Genomic DNA, 21,086 nt, shown 5'->3' with positions numbered 1-21,086 from the left:
CTCAAGTATAACTGGCACTGAAGCTATTTTTTCTCCCTAGATGTTTAATACATCAATCATGATCTCCTTTTGTATAGGTGCTGCAATAAGATGAAGACAGAACTATCTGAAGTAACTGAAATATTCTTGGGACTTGTTGCAAATTTAGTGTCAGCACTGTGTTTGTTTACATTTGAATCTTAAGTTCAGTTTAGACAAGAAAGAAAAAAAGAAAAAAAAACCCCAAATCTTCATAATGCCTTTCAGTTCCAGACACTTCAGTAGTGACATACATAGCTAAGTGCTGCAAAAGTATTTCAACATATGTTAGCTTCAGGGATAAGCATTGTTTGACTGGGGCATTCATATCCTTAAGATGCTTATGGGTTTAAATGGAACCGCCCTGAAAAATAATGCTGTTTGAAAAAAACCCCAAACCACAATGATGCGTCAGTGACCACCTTCCTCCTTCTTCACTTGTACAAAAAATGTGTAAAAAGAAAACAAAACCCAGAAACTTCATGTGAGTCCTCTGTGAGGTGACTATATTCGAAAGACAGCAGGAACTGAATTTCTAAAAAGGTCCTTACAGCTGTAAGGACTGTAAACTGCAAAGCCTTGCCTACCTATCCAGGTTTTTCTGAAGAGGACAGAATGAACTGTTTCCCAGTCAGTAGCTCCCAAAACACAAATCTTTTATCTCAAGGAGAGAAAAAGAAAATCGATAATCGTTACAGATCTTCACAACTCTATGCTTGCCCATAACAGTACAGGAGGGTTGTACACTGTACACTCTTCAGCTGGAAAGTTTTATCTCAAGAATGCTTCTCTGAGTCCAACTTTCCTGTTGTTTTCTCTACTCCAAAGTTGGGGTAGAGAAGCTGGTACTTGCTTTCCACCTCTCAGTTTTTCTGAACTTCAGTCTTGGTGTGTCAATAACTTTGAACTGGGGAGAATTACTTGAGGGTGTTGGTTGGCACAAAGCTCAACATGACCCAGAAATGAGCACCTGCAACCCAAAAAGCCAGTCGTGTCCTGGGCTGCATCCAAAGCAGCGTGGCCAGCAGGGCAAGGGCAGGGATTCTGTCACTCTGCTCTGGTGAGACCCTACCTGCAGTGCTGCACCCAGCTCTGGGATACCCAACATAAGAACAATATGGACCTGTTGGAGCAGGTCCAAAGGAGGGCCACAAAGCTGATCAGAGGACTGGAGCACCTCTCCTATGCAGTCAGGCTGAAAGAGCTGGAGCTGTTCAGCCTGGAGAAGAGAAGGGTCTGGGGAAACCTTAGAGCAGCCTTCCAGTACCTAAAGCTGAGGACACTAACAGGAGTTAAGGATGTGGTTTTTTCATTTAAAGCAGATTAAGGAGGAAACTACCAAACTCCCTAGTGGCACAGACACCCTACTTTCACACAACAAAATGTGGGCAATACCACTGCTATTAAAATCTACTGTGAGAATCTCAGCTCAAGGTAAAAAACCCAAAGTAGCTGAATTCAAGGGAGCAGATGGCTCTGGATTTTCATTCAGTAGATGAAATATAAACTGAAAAGAACAGTTTGAAATACTCAGTCCATCTGAAATTAGGCTGGAAGATAAATACATCAGTAGGTGTATTCTTACATACAGAGAGGGCAGAAAATCTGCAGCCAAAGCTATGCAGAAGTTAATTAAAAACTAAATTATTATTGTAAGGGGTGCTGCTCTGGGCAATACAGAAGATATCACGTAACAGGGATGTATCTCCCTTAGTATATGGTATACACAGTATATAAACACTAAACAGTCTTTCACTGTCACATGTCTTGCCCAACCATAATAAAAGTTATAGCTCTGACACACATCTGGAATGAATGCTCAGAAGAGAATTCTGGAATACTGCTTTGATCAGACTTCAAATAATAAACAATTGCACAAACCAAGTTCATAATGGCTTAATTGTAACCATTTTAAGAGGGAACTCTTTTTTTGGTGCTTTTGCAATGTTTACTAAGTAGAAGCTCAATCCATGATGAGCAGTATACATAAAAGCATGAAATTGGTAATATTATTCCTACCGCTGTGTAATTTAATTTCTGTTGTCGTAAACATAAGTCTTTCATCTTTTTCCTATGGTTAGGAAAATACTTCTCAAAGTGGTAGATAAGGCTTGTGGAAATGAAAAAAAGACTGTTTTCATATTTGTATTTTCCCCTTAAAATGGTCACAATGGTTTCAATTCTTAATTGCTCATTATAAACAGAGGGACCATTGCAATGCTTTTTAGAAAATTTCTGTTTACAGTTTACAGCTGTACTAAAAAAATCTTTGAGTCATGCTGGTGGCTTGATTTGTGGTTTACTCAGTGACCTCAGTTTTCCTACTTATTTTCTTCAGGGACAAGATTTTTCAGGAGTCTTCTCTGATTAACTTAGCTTTTATGAGAGAGAACATTTGGCTGCTAGTACCAGACTAATGTTTTAATGTAAAAATCTTGTTAATTCTCTGATGATAATACTTCTAAGTCAAAGTCACTCATTAGCCCTTAACATCAACGTGATAAACATCAGTGTCAGCAGAACAGAAACTTTCTAGAAAGTTCTGATATCTGCAATTTAAGTGGCAAAGACCATAGCTATAGTAGCAAACAGTATTAGCTTTTCTTGTAGTGATTTTAAAGCTATGCCAAGCCTATATTCTATGACTACTTTATGGCTGTCAGTAGAATTTTCACACATGCATAGTCACCATTGACTGGTATTTCACCTTGTTGACAAGGACATAAACAATTTTATTAGAAGTTTAAAAATTCACAAGCTAAAGGAGACCTGTAAAATTTACTGTAAATCTATTCACCGATATCCTGCAGTCTTCTGAACACGATCATTGGACATGCTGGTCTTAAGAGAAAAAAGACAAAACTGCCTGTAAATAAGCAGCATTGTAGCTTTCCCAGCAAGTACAGAAGACTGGTTTTTTTGGACAATTTAAAACGATGCTAACTTCATTGATGGGAGCAATGTAGCAAGGAGTGATTTGCACCTCAAGCCCATCTCCTGCTTGTGGCAGAGTACAGTATCTCTTGTGAAGTTTCTGACTTCAACAGTATGGAAAGCTATGGAAGTGTGGTGGAAGAGAGGAAATTTACTCCACCTAGTAAAATTAAGACTTCAGGACCAGCTCTGTGAAGAATATCACAAGCTTTAGGTACTGATGCAAAAAGTGACAGGAAATACATCCTGGGACATCTTAGACATTACTTGAATTGTCATTTGAGTAAAAATGTCTAAAAGCTCTATTTTCATTAAAGATAGGAAATCTGAGTCAGAAAAGTCAATTAAGCAGCATGGCTAAAGGGGCTGACAAAAAGCTAAAAGAATTTGCATGACCTTTGGAACTTGTATCACTAGTGAATGATCTTCATGATGTACCTAGATCAAGAGAGACAAATGGACATAAGAGTTTTAAATGGTAATATATGAAAATGCTGGAAATTAAGACATTTTAAAGGAAGGTCAGAATATCCAATACCTGTAACCCAGTAACAAATATTTAGCTACAGTTTTACTGAAAAGACTGTGCTGTAGTTGAACCAAGGATCAGCTGAATCACAGTCTCGTGAAGTCCCCTATTGTTGCCATCTAATTGATGCTTCTCAAAATGATACATTTTGGAATAATCCCAGAAAAAAAATTAAGCAAACACCCCCAAATGTTTATCTTCATTCTATCACCTCACCCAGAAAGAGCTGTGCAACTTAAGTAGGAAACTGTGTCAGTACATGATCATGAAAAAACATTTAATTACATAGATAACTCCATTTTTTGAAGGTGTATTAGACATATTCATTGAGTAAAACACTTCTGTTTTTATAAAAAAGGATATTTGAGGAAAAACTCAAGTGTTTCAAAGTTATTCATACATCGTACAAGGTGCATTTACAGAATCTCACAAGCTGCACAAAAATTGTTTAAAAACATATGGGACAATAAAGACCAATTTGCATACTGACAGACTCATAAAACACTAACGAAAGAGCAGGGAGAGTACAAAACTTGAAAATCAGAAATTAATATGTGCAATGATACATCACAGAATATACTGAGCTGGAAGGGACCCACAATGATCATTGAGTCCAACTCCTGGCCCCGCACAGGACAACAGTCTGCACAACTCTATGTAAAGCCTCAGGTTTTGAAGTAAAGGGTCACAAATGTAGGAAATAAAATCACAGTTTGTCATATTCAGAACAGGTGACTTACCCCAAACACAAATTCAGAAATCTCTACCTCAGCTCTAAAGTACTACAGAATAATAACACAGAAACCTTGGAATTCAGAGACACTTAGTATCCTTCACAGTACTTAGAGATTCTCTCAAGCTTTTTAAAGTGACTGAAGTTAACACACTGCATTATTATGGATACTCACAGAGATAATAGGTCTCACACAGGTAAGATAGTCTGACACTGTGCTTTAAGATGTGAAAGGATCCAGAAAGCTTGAGGTGAGATGACCTCGGTGGAAGCAACAGTCCAGATTAAGGATACATCTTAATAGTTTCTCTCAAAAAGTTTTACAGTGCCACTAAAGTTGAAAATCTTTGCTATACCTAAATATGCTAAACTAGGCATGGTCAGAATATGCATCCATCACTCAAATAAAGCTCATTATGCAGAACCTGAAATTCTTTGAGGGGCTGTGGGCATTCCTGAGTATCGTATAATTATATTTTAAAGGAGCATATGAATAACATAGAAGTTTTAGGAAAATGGATTTTGGCCAATAAATTCACAAATACACCTAGAAATGGAAGAACCATAATTAGTGTGAATTTGACATGACAAAGGTTAATAGGACAGCCCTAAGGAACCCTTCCAACTACAACTCGTATTGATCCTGAAAATCCTAACACAACTATTAAGAAATAAGAAGAGTCTATACACATAACTTAAGCAACATTTAAGATCAGATAATCAAACGTGATGAAAACAAATTAACTGTTCTGAAAAAAGGATATTTACAAAAAAAAGACACTGCTAAACAGTGCATGCTAGACAGAATTAAAATTTTTTTCTTATTCTTTTTGGGGATAAAATAAACAGTGAATTAGTGCAACACACTGACAAAAGAACTAAAGAGACTAATTCAGGGACATTACAGGCATCCATGCAATAGCTAAAGACATGACACAAATTCAGAGAGAATATGAGGAGACACTGAAGAAAGCAAATGACAGAAAGTAGAAAGATGGATCAGATAACATTGGGGATTTAATAAAAGAAATTAAAAGCACTACCTAGATGTTCTTTCTATGAAAAACCAAGTTGGAAGAAAAGCTGCCGTTATAGTCTAATACAAGGCTTCTTTATGGCACAGAGGTGCTGTCAATGATTCTTTATCTTAAATAACTGCAGAAAGTATCTTTGGTTGTCATACTGAGACAAAAGACTGTCCCAGAATGCAGCTGGGAAATGTTCATGAGAACATAAAGTACTGGAACAAGTAGAATTCAGTAGCAGAACTATAATGCTACATACAAGCCAGTATCACCCAAACAATGAAGACCAAAAATGGCTTAGAAACTGGGATTTTACAATATTACAACAGTAGATGTAACAGGAGACAGACAGTTGTAAAATAAGAATGAAACTGATTTTCAGCTGATGAGAAATTACTTAGCATTTCATATGCCTCAAAAACAAAGTCAACAAACATATAAACAATATGGGTCCAAATAAAACAGACTTATGTCAATTCCAGGTGGTATTTAATTTTCCTGGAAAATGCTTCCCAAGCTATGTTGAGCATTACTTCAGCCAAAAATTGCTCATAAAGTCATATTCTTATTTCAGTTTGTATAGAAGGAAATTAGGAGGTCATTCTAGTCCTTTTTCTTCTTCAAATACACGACTAACTCTGCCTACGACTTTCCTATACATAACTGCCTGTTTATCTTAAATCAGCATGTAATCTAATATCTTTCATTTTCTGGACTAATATTTTACACTGTTCAAGTCGCATTGAAAAAGTATAACAGACTCGTACAGAACTTTAGAGGCTCTGAAAACTAAGCAAGCGTAAGATCCTTTGGCATTGGTGGCATCTTCAGTTCTAGAGCCAAAGGCATAAAGTCCAATTAGGCTTGGACAGAATAGACTCTAGGGAATACACAGGACCTTAAATGAGAGTCACTACTTTTAACTACTGCTGAGTCCAGATTTTCTAATACAAGAATTCTGAAAAAAAATCATATGGTTGGAATATTTTGTTCCACACTTAGAAAGGCCTTACTCCTATTATTTCATTACATACTTCTGTCACCTTTTTTTTGGTGTCAGTAGTTTGCACAATGCATACACTGCTACTGCTTGAAGGACTTTACGGTGTATCAGGGAAATCAGTTTAGACCCACACAATAATTAACTGCATCAGTAAAAGTCACTAGTGACAGAAAAGAACATGCAGTGAATTTTTTTTCTGGATTCCCAAAACTAGCAAATGGGAATTTCAGGTTCAGAATTATTCTACCATTTGCTTCACTTCACTGAGATTAATTTCAAAATTCCTGTTAATTCCTTTCTCCACAGCCCCTCCTCTCTGAAGAGTGAGAGTACACCATGAAATTTTGAAGGCAATGCTGATTCACTAAAATAAGCCATCTGTCTGGACAATTAACAAAGCAGTAGGTACTAGTTTAAACAGCTTAACTCCAAGCAGACTGTATTGTCCAGTGGCCATAATCCAAATGAAAAGCTGAACAGCAAGAATCAACACTTGTCAGTAAAAGCTAAATGCTACATTTCAGATTGTTCAATTTTTTCCCCCCTACTTACCGTAAAATTCCAATCTTTCAAAATTGTTTTGACTGAAGTTGCATTGCTGCTGTATTTTCTTCCAGATACTACCAGTAGTAGTCATTAACTGGAATGCTATCAAGCCTATCTGTACATGTAGAAAAGACTTCACAGCTGAACATTTCTGGTGTTTCACAATGATTTGTAAACTGATTTGATGTAGATGCAGAATATATGAGGTGATAAAGTGTAATTTTTAAAGTCATCGTTTCCTAAATGTAATCACAGTTTAAAATGAAACAGGGTTTGATATAGAAAACACATGTAGGAAAAAAATTGTCTAGAGACTCCAAAAAGCAAGATCTATGAGAGGATCAAATGAAATGTAATTAATTATAAGCTTTGGCTGGGAACAAATATGGAAAAACATTCATGACAGATAGAAGTACAAAAGGAAGGACAGTCCTAAAAGCAAAAATCTGAGGGAGAACAAGAGAGGGGTCACACATATGCAAGTGCTCAGAAATTTAGCATTCAACATATGGACAGAGATTGAAAGATAAAGGTCACATCTGAACTTTGAGTATGGATATGGAGTCAATGAAGTCTACAGAGGACTGGGAAGATGGTTCTGGAGGACAGTAGGGAAAAGGGCAACTGATGCCCTTTTATTAGAATTTCAATAGAAGGTGTTTTAAGTCTGCTCTTCCAAAGGAATAAAAATAACAGCATTGGAGAGACTGCTGCCATTTGTTGTTGAAGAGCTGGAAAAACAACTTAAAGCTGCTTAACACTAGACAAATAAAGGGGAAGAGAAAATGACAAAATTAACTATGTCAACTCGTACATATTATATAGAACTTTAGGGCACGCTGGATAACGTACTGTTTTGTTTTAGTTATGAGCAACAAAATGTTTCATATCCCCGTCAGACAATTATCAGGTACAAGAATTGAATCAAATGGGTTCCCTTAATAGTGCAATCTAAGATGATCAGAAACCTGGTGGAAGCAAGATGTTGTGAACAAGAGAGAAATCCCTTCTGGAAAGCCTCTTTGTAACAAGGTTTATGATTGGCATCTAGTTCCATGCGCACCCATTTCACAGATGATGCAGAGGTATCCTTGAGCAGATGTACTGTTCTGCATGGTGGCTGAGAATAATTTCAAGTTGGAGCTAAAAACTAAGTTGATTAATTAAGTTCAGGGCAAATAAGTCAGGGTACTTAACTATATCAATACTTGTCAGCTATACTTATCAAGTGACACTAGCAGCAAAAAACTTGTCCTGAAATATTCTGTACGCTGATTTCTTTTCCAGAAGCAAGAGGAATTAAAGAAAGCAAGAAAGAACAGCACCATTTTGAGGCTGCTAGCTGAATGACACCCTGTGGACTGAAATCACCTCGAATGAATCAGTTTGCAGTGAGTCCCCTTCTGTTCATCATGAGCACGGCAATTACTGCATTACGGTAATCACTGGGTGTGGGGTGGGGCTTCTAATCCTGAGAGCTCTCTGTTAAGACAGAGAGACTCCAGCCCCAAGAAGTCATACAGGTGCACAGGCAGAGGGTAGTACCTTACTTCTAGTAACCAACTCCATAATTACGCCTGTGAGAAGAAGGTTTAGGATTACAGAGTAATAAGTGCCCTACTATAGCTGACATAGTAATCTAATTTTTCCAGTTACACTGCATTCCTAATTTGCCAGATTACATGACTCTTTTCTTACCTCAGTATAGGCTCAGCACTTCTGAATATAGAAGACACAAAAGAATTTTACTTTACACATGATCATTAGACAGTCGCTTTATTTCCAGTGTACTAAAGAGTCAACATTCTGTGTTTTTATAGAAAGTATTTGATCACATACTGGATTTGCACTTATCAAATGAATATGCAGAATTGTTCCAACAAAATAAATTCTTAAAATAATGCTGGTAAATATTTCTTCAGAATGGGTATTAGCTTACATGAAACATACTGGAGCTGCTTCACAGTGTTACTACTGAAAATTTCATTAACTTCATTGAAATACCTGTATAAGAAAGCAGACCAAAGAACAACACAAGCAAATCCATGTTTTGGAGATTTATTTGCAAGACAAGCAATTTCTTGTTTTTGAGTAAAGTAAGCAAACATTCTGTCCAGTCATCACAGAGAACAATCAGCAATCCAAAACACAGAAAGAGGTGAAATCTCTGTGAAATTTGAATATGATCAAGAAATTTTTCTGACTAAATATGGGGACAGGAAATAATATGAATATCTAAATATAAGCAAAAAGACTTTGAAAACAATTCACTGCTTTGGTGATAGTTATGGCTGCACTAGAAAGACGTGCTCAGGCAGCTTTACCCCAGGAAGCATTCTGGCAGCAAAGTAATAGCTTGAGAAAAGTAAAAGAAAACACCCACTAGAAAAGCTTGCAATGAGATGTATCACTCTTGTGACAGATGGGATATCCCAGTACAAAACAAGCACCAATAACAAGCAGATTGCAAATTCTACACCCACTAGGTTACTTAAACTTAGCGTGTACACTTCATTTTTTTTTCCATTCATACTTCTGCACGCCCATGTTTGTCAGATTCAGCCACATCTTTAGGTCACGTTGCAGGTAACAATAGCTGCAAGAGGTATTAACAAGGCACAAGTGCGAGCTTTGCACAACTGTATAATCTTCCCTAGATTGTCACAAATTATGCATAAGAAATTCTTACCAGGAATAATAACAAAAGCAGCGCTTTGTTTAAAATACTAGTATTCATAATGCCCCTAAGAATAGGGCAGCATCTTAGAATTCTGTTTTTACAGAGTGTATACATACCAGTTTTGACAGAATATGTGTAAAGGATCCCATGAGAGAGACCCAAGTCAATAACTCTAAAACAAGAGCCTTTCAGAAAAAACCCGACATCCACACTCAAAACATAGGGAAAAAACAAGCCAAAGAAAAACAAAACAAAAAATTCAGCAGCAAATAATTTAGAAAGAAAAGTGCAAAATTTTTCTTCAATACAGGAGATATGCCATCCTCAGCATAATACCCAATGGGTATGGATCATCCAAAGAAAAAGTACAAATGTATGATGAGCAGAAGCACAAATTCATAGGAACGTGCAGAAGTAAATGAAGAAAAGTGGGCATATTAGGTAAATACAAAATATTTTTGGGGATTGCCTACAAGCAAGACAAGTATTGTGCCACAAAAATTATGAAAATCAAGGCAATTTCCCACCAACCAACAAAATGTTCGTAGTTGAGAATATCATAAGGCACTGCAGTAGTGGGATGCACTGGATGGGCAAGAGAAAAAGGAATCAGAAGAGCTGCAAAAAAATGGTAGTATGTACACAAATTTGTAAGTGAGGACACAAAAGAAACGCCAATTATTTGCCAAAAAAATTGTTCAAAAACCTTTGCTGCAAGAGCAAGAAAATCTGACTGCATTTTGAGCTCTACATTAGATATTTAATATATGCTAAGACACAAATTGCTGTCTTCTCCATACTTACTAGTATAAAGAGGAGATGAAAAGCACTTTTACTGAGCTTGATGAGGACTACGTTGTTAACTCTGTAGCCCTGAAAGTTTGCATCCAGAATAGTTAGAATGAGCTTGGCCAATGAAGGTTATGTGTACTCAACACTCACCAATACAAAAATTCCTGTGGAAGCTGTCTCAATAAGCACAAATTACAAGAACAGCGAAATTCTTCTAATTTATCCTAAGAACTAAAGCCAGCACCTGTGTCTAGGTGGAGGAAAGTAAGGAAAGATCACTGTCCTCCCTTCCACCAGGAATGCTGAATATTCTTCTCCTGTGTATGAGAGATTGTAATTTCTGAAGTTCAAAAACAATACACAAAAATATGAGTTACGATGTGGCAGCAGATGCTGCATTACAGAAAAAAAAAAAAAAGGTTAAATGAAAAGGTCCTTTCTGCAAAAACCACCAAATCAGAGCAAATGTTTCTGGATGTATCTATATCTGTAAATTCAAGAACCCAAACTACACAAAACTAAGCAACCTTTGGTTTGAATGACTTCTGCAACATGGTAAAAACCAGTAAGATTTACATACGCTTTAATATAAATGTGGTTCTGTACACACCCAAGAAAAGACACAGCCAATGCTATGAAAATCCTTAGTGACAGGTGTTGGAATGTGTTACCTCATCAGGAACAGAGAGTAAGATGGGTTTATAAGCTCTGCAGAGATTCTCAACAGTACAGTTCTTCAGACAAGGAAAAAAAAAAAACCCAACAAAGGAGAACTGAAAAATTAGTGGTCACAGACAGTCAGACTGAGAAATTTCCAAAGGAACATCATACACATATAAGACAATATAATTCACAACAGAACCACCCATCTGTAGAGTGAGGCAGCAAAACCCCAATTTACTCTGATTAATGAACATAATAAAGAATAATGAGTTCCTAGAAAGTAGAAGAAGACAAATAAATCAAGAACATATGTGATTGGAGCAGAAAACTCTAGTACAAGCTAACTGTCCTTGACCCAAGTAACAATTCCCATTTGTAACCCTACAAAGGACAGCACTGCAGTAGCAATCCTTGGTGGTCTCTTGTGTTTTCTTTATTCCCAAGTGTGTTCTTGAAGCATCAATTTTCAGACTTAATAGCTTGCATACATACTCCACATGAAATTGTAAGTGGCTTCCTACAGTGCACCCACCCCAGGATATATAGGTCAGGCACTTATGACCTTACCTGTACTCAGCTTTCTTACAAGACTATCCACAAACCAACAAAAATCCTATTCTCAGTCCAGTTACAGAAGATTTCTCTGCTTACCACACTTTGGGTTTAAGGCTGTGAGCAGCAGCCTTCTTACTCCCTGGCAAGTATTGCAGACATAAAAATGGAAGCAAGACAGGCACTGACCTTGATAAGAGATTTGCTATTGATTTCAGTAAAACCACTTTTAGGGAAGTTATTTCCAGAGATCAGGCATACTCCTAGAGGTGGTGCTCTCTTGCAAAGGGCAAAGGTTATTTTGTAGAAAGACTAACAGAATTTGATACCAACCTGTCTTTGACTAACAAAACAACAGCCAAGAGGTGATACTTTTATTCTCATTACAGGAATAGAGAGGTGCTAAGTAATGCTATGTAATATTAGCACAACAGCAAAAGCATATAAACTGACAGGAAATATTTTTAGGCAGTGAGAATCATAGAATGGGTTGGGTTGGAAGGGACCTTAAAGACCATCTAGTTCCAATCCCCTGCTATGGGCAGGAACAGCCTCCACTACACCAGATTGCTCAAACCATCATCCAACTTGGCCTTGAACACTTGAACAAGGAATGTGACATCCACGACCTCACTGAGCCACCTTCCAGTGTCTCAACAATCTTCTTCAGTTGGAGTAAGGAAATAGGTGATTCCAAAAGGACTTCTATGAACACCTACAACACCTGAAAGCTGTATTTGATGATTGAAAAATGTCCCATTCAATCCTGTGCTCTAAGTAAGAACTAATTCGGTAACAGATTCAGGGAAGGTTCAGAGTTGCAATACAGAATAATGGGAATGTGGGGAAGAACCTGGTTTTAAAAAGTAGATTAAAATTATGTGAACCTGCATGATAGTTGCAGCCCGTTGCAGTACTCCAATTACAGAAGGCAGATCTCAGCATTACACAGTCAGAGATAATCTGGAGACATCTTTAATGTAAATAATTACTATAACTAAGACAGAGCATATTAATGAAAATACACAAACTTATTTAGAGACCATTAATTCTTCATCCAAAATGAACCAAAATGCAACTGAGGTAAATGATTCATTTGCATTTATGCAAACTTTGGTTCTTCATAATATGCAAGTCTCATATTTTAAAAGTATTCCTAACAAAAATGTCACACCCTAACTTTATTGGGCTCTTTTACCTGTGAAAATGAAAACACTTTCTTCTCCCAAATACACACAGGGAGATGAATGTGTCCTTAAAAGTCAAGTTAGACTAAAGAGTAGAAAACTCTTCATCAGTCATTCTGGAAAACAGAAACATAAAATGAAACCTGTAGTCACTACTGAGAAAAAAAAAACTCATGATTTTTTGCAGAATGTGAAGATGTGGAGAAACCTCTGCATGGTGTGACTGGATACCAATTTTCAAAGCTGATCCCTGCACCCATGCCCATTCACCACTTTGGTTCATCTCTACAGAGCTGGGCACTTTGGCTAAACAACAAAGTTCTGGCAGCTGCACCATAACCACAATAGGCTTATACTTGACTAAAAAAGAAGTCACATTACTGATTGACCTCAATACCAAGCATGGAGCTGACCTCTGTCAGCACAGGGGCAAACCACCTCTGCTTGGTAACCTCTCCCTGAAGACAAATTAGTTTTGCTAACCTTGCATCTGCAGCCAAAAAAACCCCACAAACAAACCAACGACCCCAAGGTGATATGATATCAATAGACCTTATATTTCAGCACCACATGTAGAATATCATGTACACATCATTCTGAATGGGGTTTCTGTAGGCCTAAATGAAAAAAGTACATACCCAGTCCAACTTACACAATAAAGGTAGCTGAACAGTCAGTTTAAAGGTGTAAACTGAAAAATATAATTAATCTGAAACTAACCATAAACCCTTCCAGCTGATTAGTATGTATTTGTCTAGAGACAAATTTTATTTTCAGTGCTTGGTCACACGTGTTTAAAATCAGCTGCTTCTATTTTCTCTCATTTTAGAGAACAGGGGTTCTTATGATAGGGTAGAGAGTCCAAATGAAACACTGAAGGACTATTTTGAAATTCTATCAATGGAAAAGATGAGTTCTCCACCATCAAGAAAACCCAACCCACCACCCTGCCCAAAACTAAAACAACCAAATTTAAGTCCCCAACTCAAGCATGGATTCTCTGATGTAATCAAGAACTGAGTTTTTACAAAGACCAGTAGTCTAATACCTATTCGTCAAAAACTGATATTTTTGAAGAATATATATAAAAACATATAACTATATGACCTGGTAGTCTATTAGGAAATTTATGAAATGAAAAGAATGAGCTCAAAATCTTTTACTTCTGGTGTTAGGTGTTTCGTCAAGGAAGGGGTAAAAAGTTGCCTCCTCATTAAAAAAAACTATAGAACATGAAACTTTTTACACATACTGGTCAGTTATCACCACAAAGCTACTTAGTGACTTCTGCAGCTTCTATCTAAACACTATAAATAGCTTTGCTGATTACTTTCAGTTGCCACTCTAGTTGAAACAAAAAAAATTATCAAGAAGCTTGCAGCATGCTTCTCATCTGAATTAAAGGGCACTGGTAAAATTCAATTGCATATTTTATCCATTCCTAAAAAATAAGTAAGAAGTTAATCAGACCTTTATTCTGTCATTTAAAGTAGAAACCTTGATTATCCCACCGGTGACTTCAGGAGGGCTAGATTGGAAAGAACACTTGTTTAGTAGTAGAATTTGTATTATAGTCCCAAGCATTACTTAACTACAAGCATTACTTAACTACACACATTAAATACATGTTTATTTGTTCATTCAATAAGCAAACACGTTTTACTTTGTTAACAATTTGTGTTCTGTTATCCTGTGGAATTCTAAGTAAGACCTGTCCTCCTGAAACAGAGGTCTGTAATTTTTTTCTCAGGAGTGGAAATATGGTATTTAAGGCAGCACACAGATGTGACTAGAAGAAAAACTGCTAACAGCAAGGGGGACAAGTTCTTATTGATGTTGCAAAACTAAACTGATGTATAGCATTGAATTGACACTGCAAAGTTTTTACTGCCCTAGGAAAGCAAGCCTCACCAGAGAAACAGAACAGACACTGTCACATCAGCAGTGGATGCCTACTCTTGGTAGCATTTTCTGTCACTAACCTAAACTTGCTGATGATGTCTGAATGCTGGAAAGACATCAATTATCTATGTTATGAAAGAAAAGTAGATAGCATAAAAAGAAATAGGAAAGAGATAAGAATAGAAGCAAATCAGAAATTGTTAATGAGAAAATTAAAGATGCAAAGAAACTTTTTGCATAAAGAGAAAACCCCTCAAAAATAACCTAAATGAGACAGCAAATAGTAGAGCATATAAGTACCATTGCCCACTGGCAGCTAACTAGAAAAAGCAATGTCTCTAAAAACTTCAAAATGCAGAATCTTGCAAAAAGAATAAATACCCGAGCTTGACAAATTCATTAGTAAGAATAAGTTATTAATTATTTGAAATACTCACCTCTACTTTTGGTCACTAGCAGCACAGCCCTATTTAAACAAGTCTTTGAAGCAAACCTCTGATTCAGTAAAATATTCAATCAAAACCAGTCTGAGGAACAACTTTATTGAAACTGTATTTTTTTATGCTCAGTTCTGCTCAACAATTTGCAAAGTTCAGCATCTCCTCTAGACATTTTCCCTTCTCCCAAACAGCTTACCATTTTTAATACTGGAAGTTATTAATTTCTGAAATAATGTTCATTGCCATCAACATCTCAGTTTTTATCAGAACCCTGAATTTGTGCTATAACTTGATCTTCTAAATTCTCTTCCTTGAGTCAAGTATTTCTTGGGCTACCATGTCTCTCAGGGCACAAAACGAAGTCCAAGGATCACCTGTGACAAAAAGAATGATTTCATTAGTCTCAATTCACAACAAGAGTTTCATTTATTAGATAAAACAATCTTTACTAGAGCATTTAACATCATAATTTTAAAACTAAAAAACAAAACATCATCAAGAACAATATTTTTCTGAAAAGGCTGATGATATCTCCAATCTGATTATCAAAAGATAGCTCCATCCTTATTTTTAAAATTTTTATTCTAGAGAATGCATTAAGAGAGGAGCACTCTTGAACTAGATTCTTACACCGCTCAAATCAAAACCCAGGGCCAGCTTGAAAAGCCTCCAAAGTTAAATTCTTACTGATAGATTCCCATCCCTAATTCTGCAATGGCTGTACTATTTAGCAAAGAAAAAAAAAAAATCTGAAGTGTTGCAACATCCCTATTGCAACACATGGCTGAGGAACATGAAGTAGCTGTGTTCCTTAGTTCTTTCAAAAGCAACTTCACTGATCTTAGAGATTTTAAAGCGTTTACCCTCAAGTTCATTTTATTCTTTTGAGCACTCACAGTGCTGTCTTCACAGAACTCTGGGGATCTAAAACATGTGAGGCAGATTGAGCATACAAACATTGGGGTTTTTTCCCTTTTTCATTGCCATCCCATTCTGAAAAGTAGTTACCACACATAGGTAAGTTTAAGCATGTGTGCAGTCCTAGTGAAGTTAACTGGATCTTGCTGCTCAGGGCCCTGGGGCCTCAGCTATGTCAAACTTCCTCTCTGCCTTCTTCACCAGTAACAAAACAAAGTTTTAGCAACAAAACATTTGGGCCAAGGACATGGAAAACTAGAAAAAAAGTACAAAAACCCAAATACACCTAACACAGAACAGAGATTGGTGAGAAAAGGGTTAATGCAGCTTTCTGCCCTGATTTTGTAGGTGCTAGTTACCAGCTTGGCACCACTCCCTGGATTATCCCAACCCATATCAGGTGTTAGCAGACAGGACAGGCACACAGGAGTTAGGGTGAGACTGCTGAGCCTCCCTTCTTGCCTGCTGGAGGCTTCCCTTCCCACACAGGACTCTGTTGGAGGGGGAGTCAGGGAACCTTTGACCTCAGCACACAAAGCACCCAGAAAAAAAGCAACCCACCAGGCCAAGGGAACAGTTTCAAAAGGAAGAGAAAGAAGAGCAAGAGGTGTACTACCATTCAAGAAAACTTTCTTCATTGACCTTAAGAATGGTCCAGTCCTGCAATTACTGAGTACCCAAATCCACCTTCACCAAAAGAACAGGTGTAAGCTGACATTTTGATGTCACTACCAGAAAACTACTCTCCATAGTCAAAGACTTAGAACTGCTTCCTCACCTTGTTCTTGATGCATTGTTTTTCTTGGTGTGGGTAACATCAAAGGCATAAGGATACCACCAATCACCAAATTTGTGTGCAGTATTACGTAAATCACTTGAATGATCTCCTCGGTTTTCTGAGATGTTCTGATTTGATGTTGACAGTTTCAAGTAAAAATTCCACTTGTTGCTAAAAGTACCAACAGTTTTTAAATACACATTCCCTAAGGCTAGTTACTGCATCTTCCCAGGGTGGACCTGTTGAATGACCTTATTTCTGATCTATGAATATCAGTAATTGTAAATGAGACAAGGATTTACACAAAACTTCTTTTTAAAGTGTTCTATTCTCATTCCTTTTAAAAATCAGTTATTAAAGGCGGCACATCAGTTTAAGTTCAAGCTGCATGAATATGCTATCAAGATATGGTCATTAAAATCCTTATGCCTTGAATGTTTCCCTTGAATTTTGTTTCAAAGTCAAAAGATTACAGATATCATAAACCAAATTCAGTCTTTGTGTAGGTCAGCTTTCAATTGCAGCTGCTCCCATCAGGACTGAATTGGTGTCAGGCACCTCTTGGATTACAAAGCCACCATAAAAGAAATAACAGACCAGAACTATGAAACTTATTACAAGTCAAGTACATTAAATAAAAGAGGATCCTACCAGTTGCATCATCAGCTTCTGTGTCTAGAAGAGCATCTATTGAAGCCATGCTTGTGCCTATGAAGGAGTCTGTAGTATCAGACACTCCTCGCTTGCTGAGACAAACTTCGAGTTACTGACTCCTCTGCTTTGATCAGTGTCTTTTACTAACCTTCTGACTGTCAGGAAGGTTACACCACTTGTTGAGAAGGTTTTTCTAGGCCTTCCTACTATTCCCCAATGCACTTTTTAAATCATAAGTCCACAGGTTCAATTTGTAGTATCTTCCAATAAATATGTATATAATAGAGAGTAGGACAGAGATGCAAGATGTTTTCCCCCACCAAATCCACCTTTTTGTGAAAGGGTTATATACTCCTTATTTCTGTTAGTCCTCTCTTGCCAAGAGGGAAGAAAATCTTCAGTGAGATACATTTTCTTCAGGAGGCATCTTCTGTTCCTCCCTGACCTTTTTCCAGTGGAATTTTCATCCTGTGTCCTTTTTCCTCAATAAATGTGCCAGCAAGACTTAATTAACGTAAGTTGTTGCAAAAGCAGAAGTTTCTTTCTTATTACATTTCTGTAAAAAGTCATAACTGCCTTTGGCATTACCATGTTACAAATTAGTTGTATGTATAAATCATATTGTTTTCAATGTGATCTCTTCCTGAATAATCCAAATTAGGATAAACAAGACTTGGGAGACTTCAGTCTTCAAACTTACATGTATTAGGCCAGGTTCTTCTAAATATGTATGCTCTGTTATAAATTTATTTGCCTGGGTAACCCCTTCCTAATTGAAGGCCCAATTTAACAGTAGTGCTCACATAAGTAAAGTTATGCCCAGGCTTAGGTTTTTGCAGGATTGGTCAAGAACACTTAGAAGACCTTTTTAAAACTTGTGTTATTTCCAAAGATTCCTTTAATCCATGTACCAAACGCCCCTATATTTTAAAGAAAAAAACCCCAAACTTAAGAACTTTAAAAGCTTGCTCCTATTTTTTCCCTAAATTGAGACTATAAACTATTTACGATCTTGTACCAAGTATCTACTTGTTTTAATTAATCCTTAATTTCAGAGGGTCAATCAGTATCTAGTTCATGTTCCAGTCTCAAAGACTTTATGTTCAGAAGAATGCTCTATTCTCCTAGCTGTTGCCAGCGTATTGCAGTTCTTAACAGTCACTATGACAGAAAAGGCAAGAACAAGAAATGCAGTAAGAGTGAGCAAGTGAGCACGTGTTGAGATTCAGGAGGGATTACACGATATCTACAGCAGAGAGTATGCACACACACGGAGCCCAAGGATTCAGTTACATCTCCAGAAAACAGATACCACGTTTATTTCGGACTTCACCAGACTTGTCTATATTGCAAATTCCCCACAGAAGTGCTAAAGTACAGAATTACTAATTAAGGAGGAGGAGAATATCACCCATTTCCCTAGAGTAACTCCAGTAATATGCTTGTCTTAACCCTTTCTCCCTCCATCTAAAAATCTTCCGGGGAAGAAGGGTAGTCAAGTCCTGACGTGGACTTCTGGAGTTGGAATCTCCTCTCAATTATATGCTACTGCACGTGTTACAATGCCAGCTCCAGTGAATGAAGTTTCTGCCAATGAAAGCAGGAAGATAATACTGCCTTTAGAATTTACATGAGTGGCAATCATAGGGAGGAAAAAATTAAAATCTGTTACTCTTCATTTTGATCTTGTGTGAGGCATTCCACTATGGCTGAAAAAAACCTGAAACTTGAATTACCTGAATTAACCTTAGAAAGATAAGCATGCCACTGTTTGCCAGAGTCCAATACTAGATACCTTTCTTAGTCTAGCTCAGAGCAAAGCCCAGGCTCAAGTTCCCCCTCAGATGAATTTTAAACCACTAACTAATGAACTTAGTGCAGTAACAATGAGAACCCCGACAGCTCCATTGTGAAAAAAACAAGCTTCTCAGTTGTCATGGGAGTGAAATTCTGCTTTCATTACCAGTGCAGCTCTCTTCACATGCTCTTGTATTTTTTTCAATGAAAGATGCATAGGGTTTGGAGTGCACAGATTTGGTACACGTGCACAGCAGCTGGTCTGACATGATAAAGCAGAATGAATCTGAAGAAGTTCCTGCCTGTCTGACCAATAATCCATGAACTAAGAGGGATTTACTCAATAGACCAGCACAGATTCCATCCTGTCAAAATTAGAGATTTTTTTTTTTTTTAAAAGTGCCTAAAGCCGTTTTCTGTTAGATATTTTCCATTCCCCAAACACCTAGACAGCAAGTAGGAGGTGAACAAAGGTGGGGGGGAGGGAATTGTCTGAATCCTGCAATGTTTATAACTTCGTATTCGCTTGATTTGAAGCTCCAACCATAGAATATGTTACTGGAGACATTTCTGTAACTTAAAGAAAATCAATCAGAAGAAGAGCATCCAGCATGCACAGACACACACTGTATGCCAAGGCAGCATTCCCGGTACCGTGTCTAAATTTCATTCTTAAATACGACTTACTTGCCATTCTCTTTTGCTAGGTGGGAACTGCCGAGCGCTAAAAATAACACCAGGATTTGGTGGCGGGAGCTAAAAATACCCTTTCCCGCTCGATTACCGACTCGGCAGGAAAGACGGAGCTCTTGGCATCTGTCACAGTCTATAACCGCCAGCTGGGGATGGAGGCAAAGAGCCCAACCCCGGAGTTGCGCGCCCGGGGAAAGTTTTACGGGCAGACGAGGAGGCCACGGGGCTGCATCCCGGGGCCACGGGACCCCCACCCACCCCAGCCCGGGCGGCGCCCCCGGGCCTCCCCGCCGCCCCTTACCCGCGTTTCGCAGCTTCTTGTTGCGGTAGACGGAGAGGATGACCAGGAGGTTGCCCAGCAGGTCCACCACGATGGTGAAGATGAGGATGGCGGCCAAAGCGGAGGTCACCCAGGGCTGGCGGCGAGGGGCGCCCTCGGCCGGCGGGTCCCGCGGGAGGACGGAGCTGTTCAGCTCGCTCTCGTTCACTCTCATCCTGCCGCCGCCTCCCAGGGCACAACCGGGTACCGGCGGAGGGGGTGCGCCCGCCAGCGCTGCCTCCCGCGGGGGCAGGGCAGGGCAGGTCGGGACGCGGGTCGCGGCCGCCCTGTGCCGGTGGGCTGCCCGCCCTAGGGCGGAGCGGGGCTGGCGGGAGCGGGCGCACCTCCCATGGCGGCCGCCGCCGCCACTGCAGGCAGGAAGTTTCCCCGAAGCGTGCATGTGCCGAGCGGGACACTTTTATAGCCCGCCCGCGCCGCCGCCCCGCCCGCCGCCACCGCTGCCGCCAGGTGACACCGACCGCCCCCGCGCCGGCACGTGCGCGGCCCGGGCTCCAGCTGCTGCCGCGCGGCGCCACAGCGCCCCCCCGCGGGCCCCCGCCGCCCCATTCACGCCGCGCTCCGCTTCCCCATTCATGCTCCCGGCCGCTCATTCAGCGCCGGCCGCTCCATTCACCGGCGGAGGCGCGGCAGGGATCGACGGGGGTTGCTGTCTGCGGTTGGGTGGTTTGCAGCGCTCGGCGCTATTTTTAGTTCTCCTGGTTAACGCCGGCTCTTAATTAGGAGCGCGCCGAACTCCCTTCCCCTCCTCCCCCTCCTTTATTTAACATCGCACCCGCACGGTAACGTGAGCGCGGCGAGAAACCTCCCATTGGGGAGCGGGTCGGGGCTGCTATAAAAAGCTCCTCGCGAAGGAGGCTGGCTGTCTGGGCGGGGGGGACGGCGGGGGGCGTCTGAGGACCCGC

At 39.2% G+C, this 21,086-nt stretch overlaps 1 protein-coding gene across 1 annotated transcript in view; it reads right to left on the bottom strand.

Moving 5' to 3' along the window:
* Positions 1-20,607, bottom strand: part of MTNR1A (melatonin receptor 1A) — a 53,017-nt gene extending 32,410 nt beyond the window's left edge. Inside the window, exon 1 of the mRNA XM_032109759.1 lies at positions 20,146-20,607. Coding sequence (XP_031965650.1) covers positions 20,146-20,563 — 418 coding nt within the window. The 5' untranslated portion in view covers positions 20,564-20,607. The remainder of the gene's footprint in view (positions 1-20,145) is intronic.
* Positions 20,608-21,086: the final 479 nt, after the last annotated feature.

This window comes from Corvus moneduloides, chromosome 5 (genome assembly GCF_009650955.1).
Source record: "Corvus moneduloides isolate bCorMon1 chromosome 5, bCorMon1.pri, whole genome shotgun sequence".
NCBI classification, from domain to species: domain Eukaryota; kingdom Metazoa; phylum Chordata; class Aves; order Passeriformes; family Corvidae; genus Corvus; species Corvus moneduloides.
This window is presented reverse-complemented; position numbering and strand designations above follow the sequence as displayed.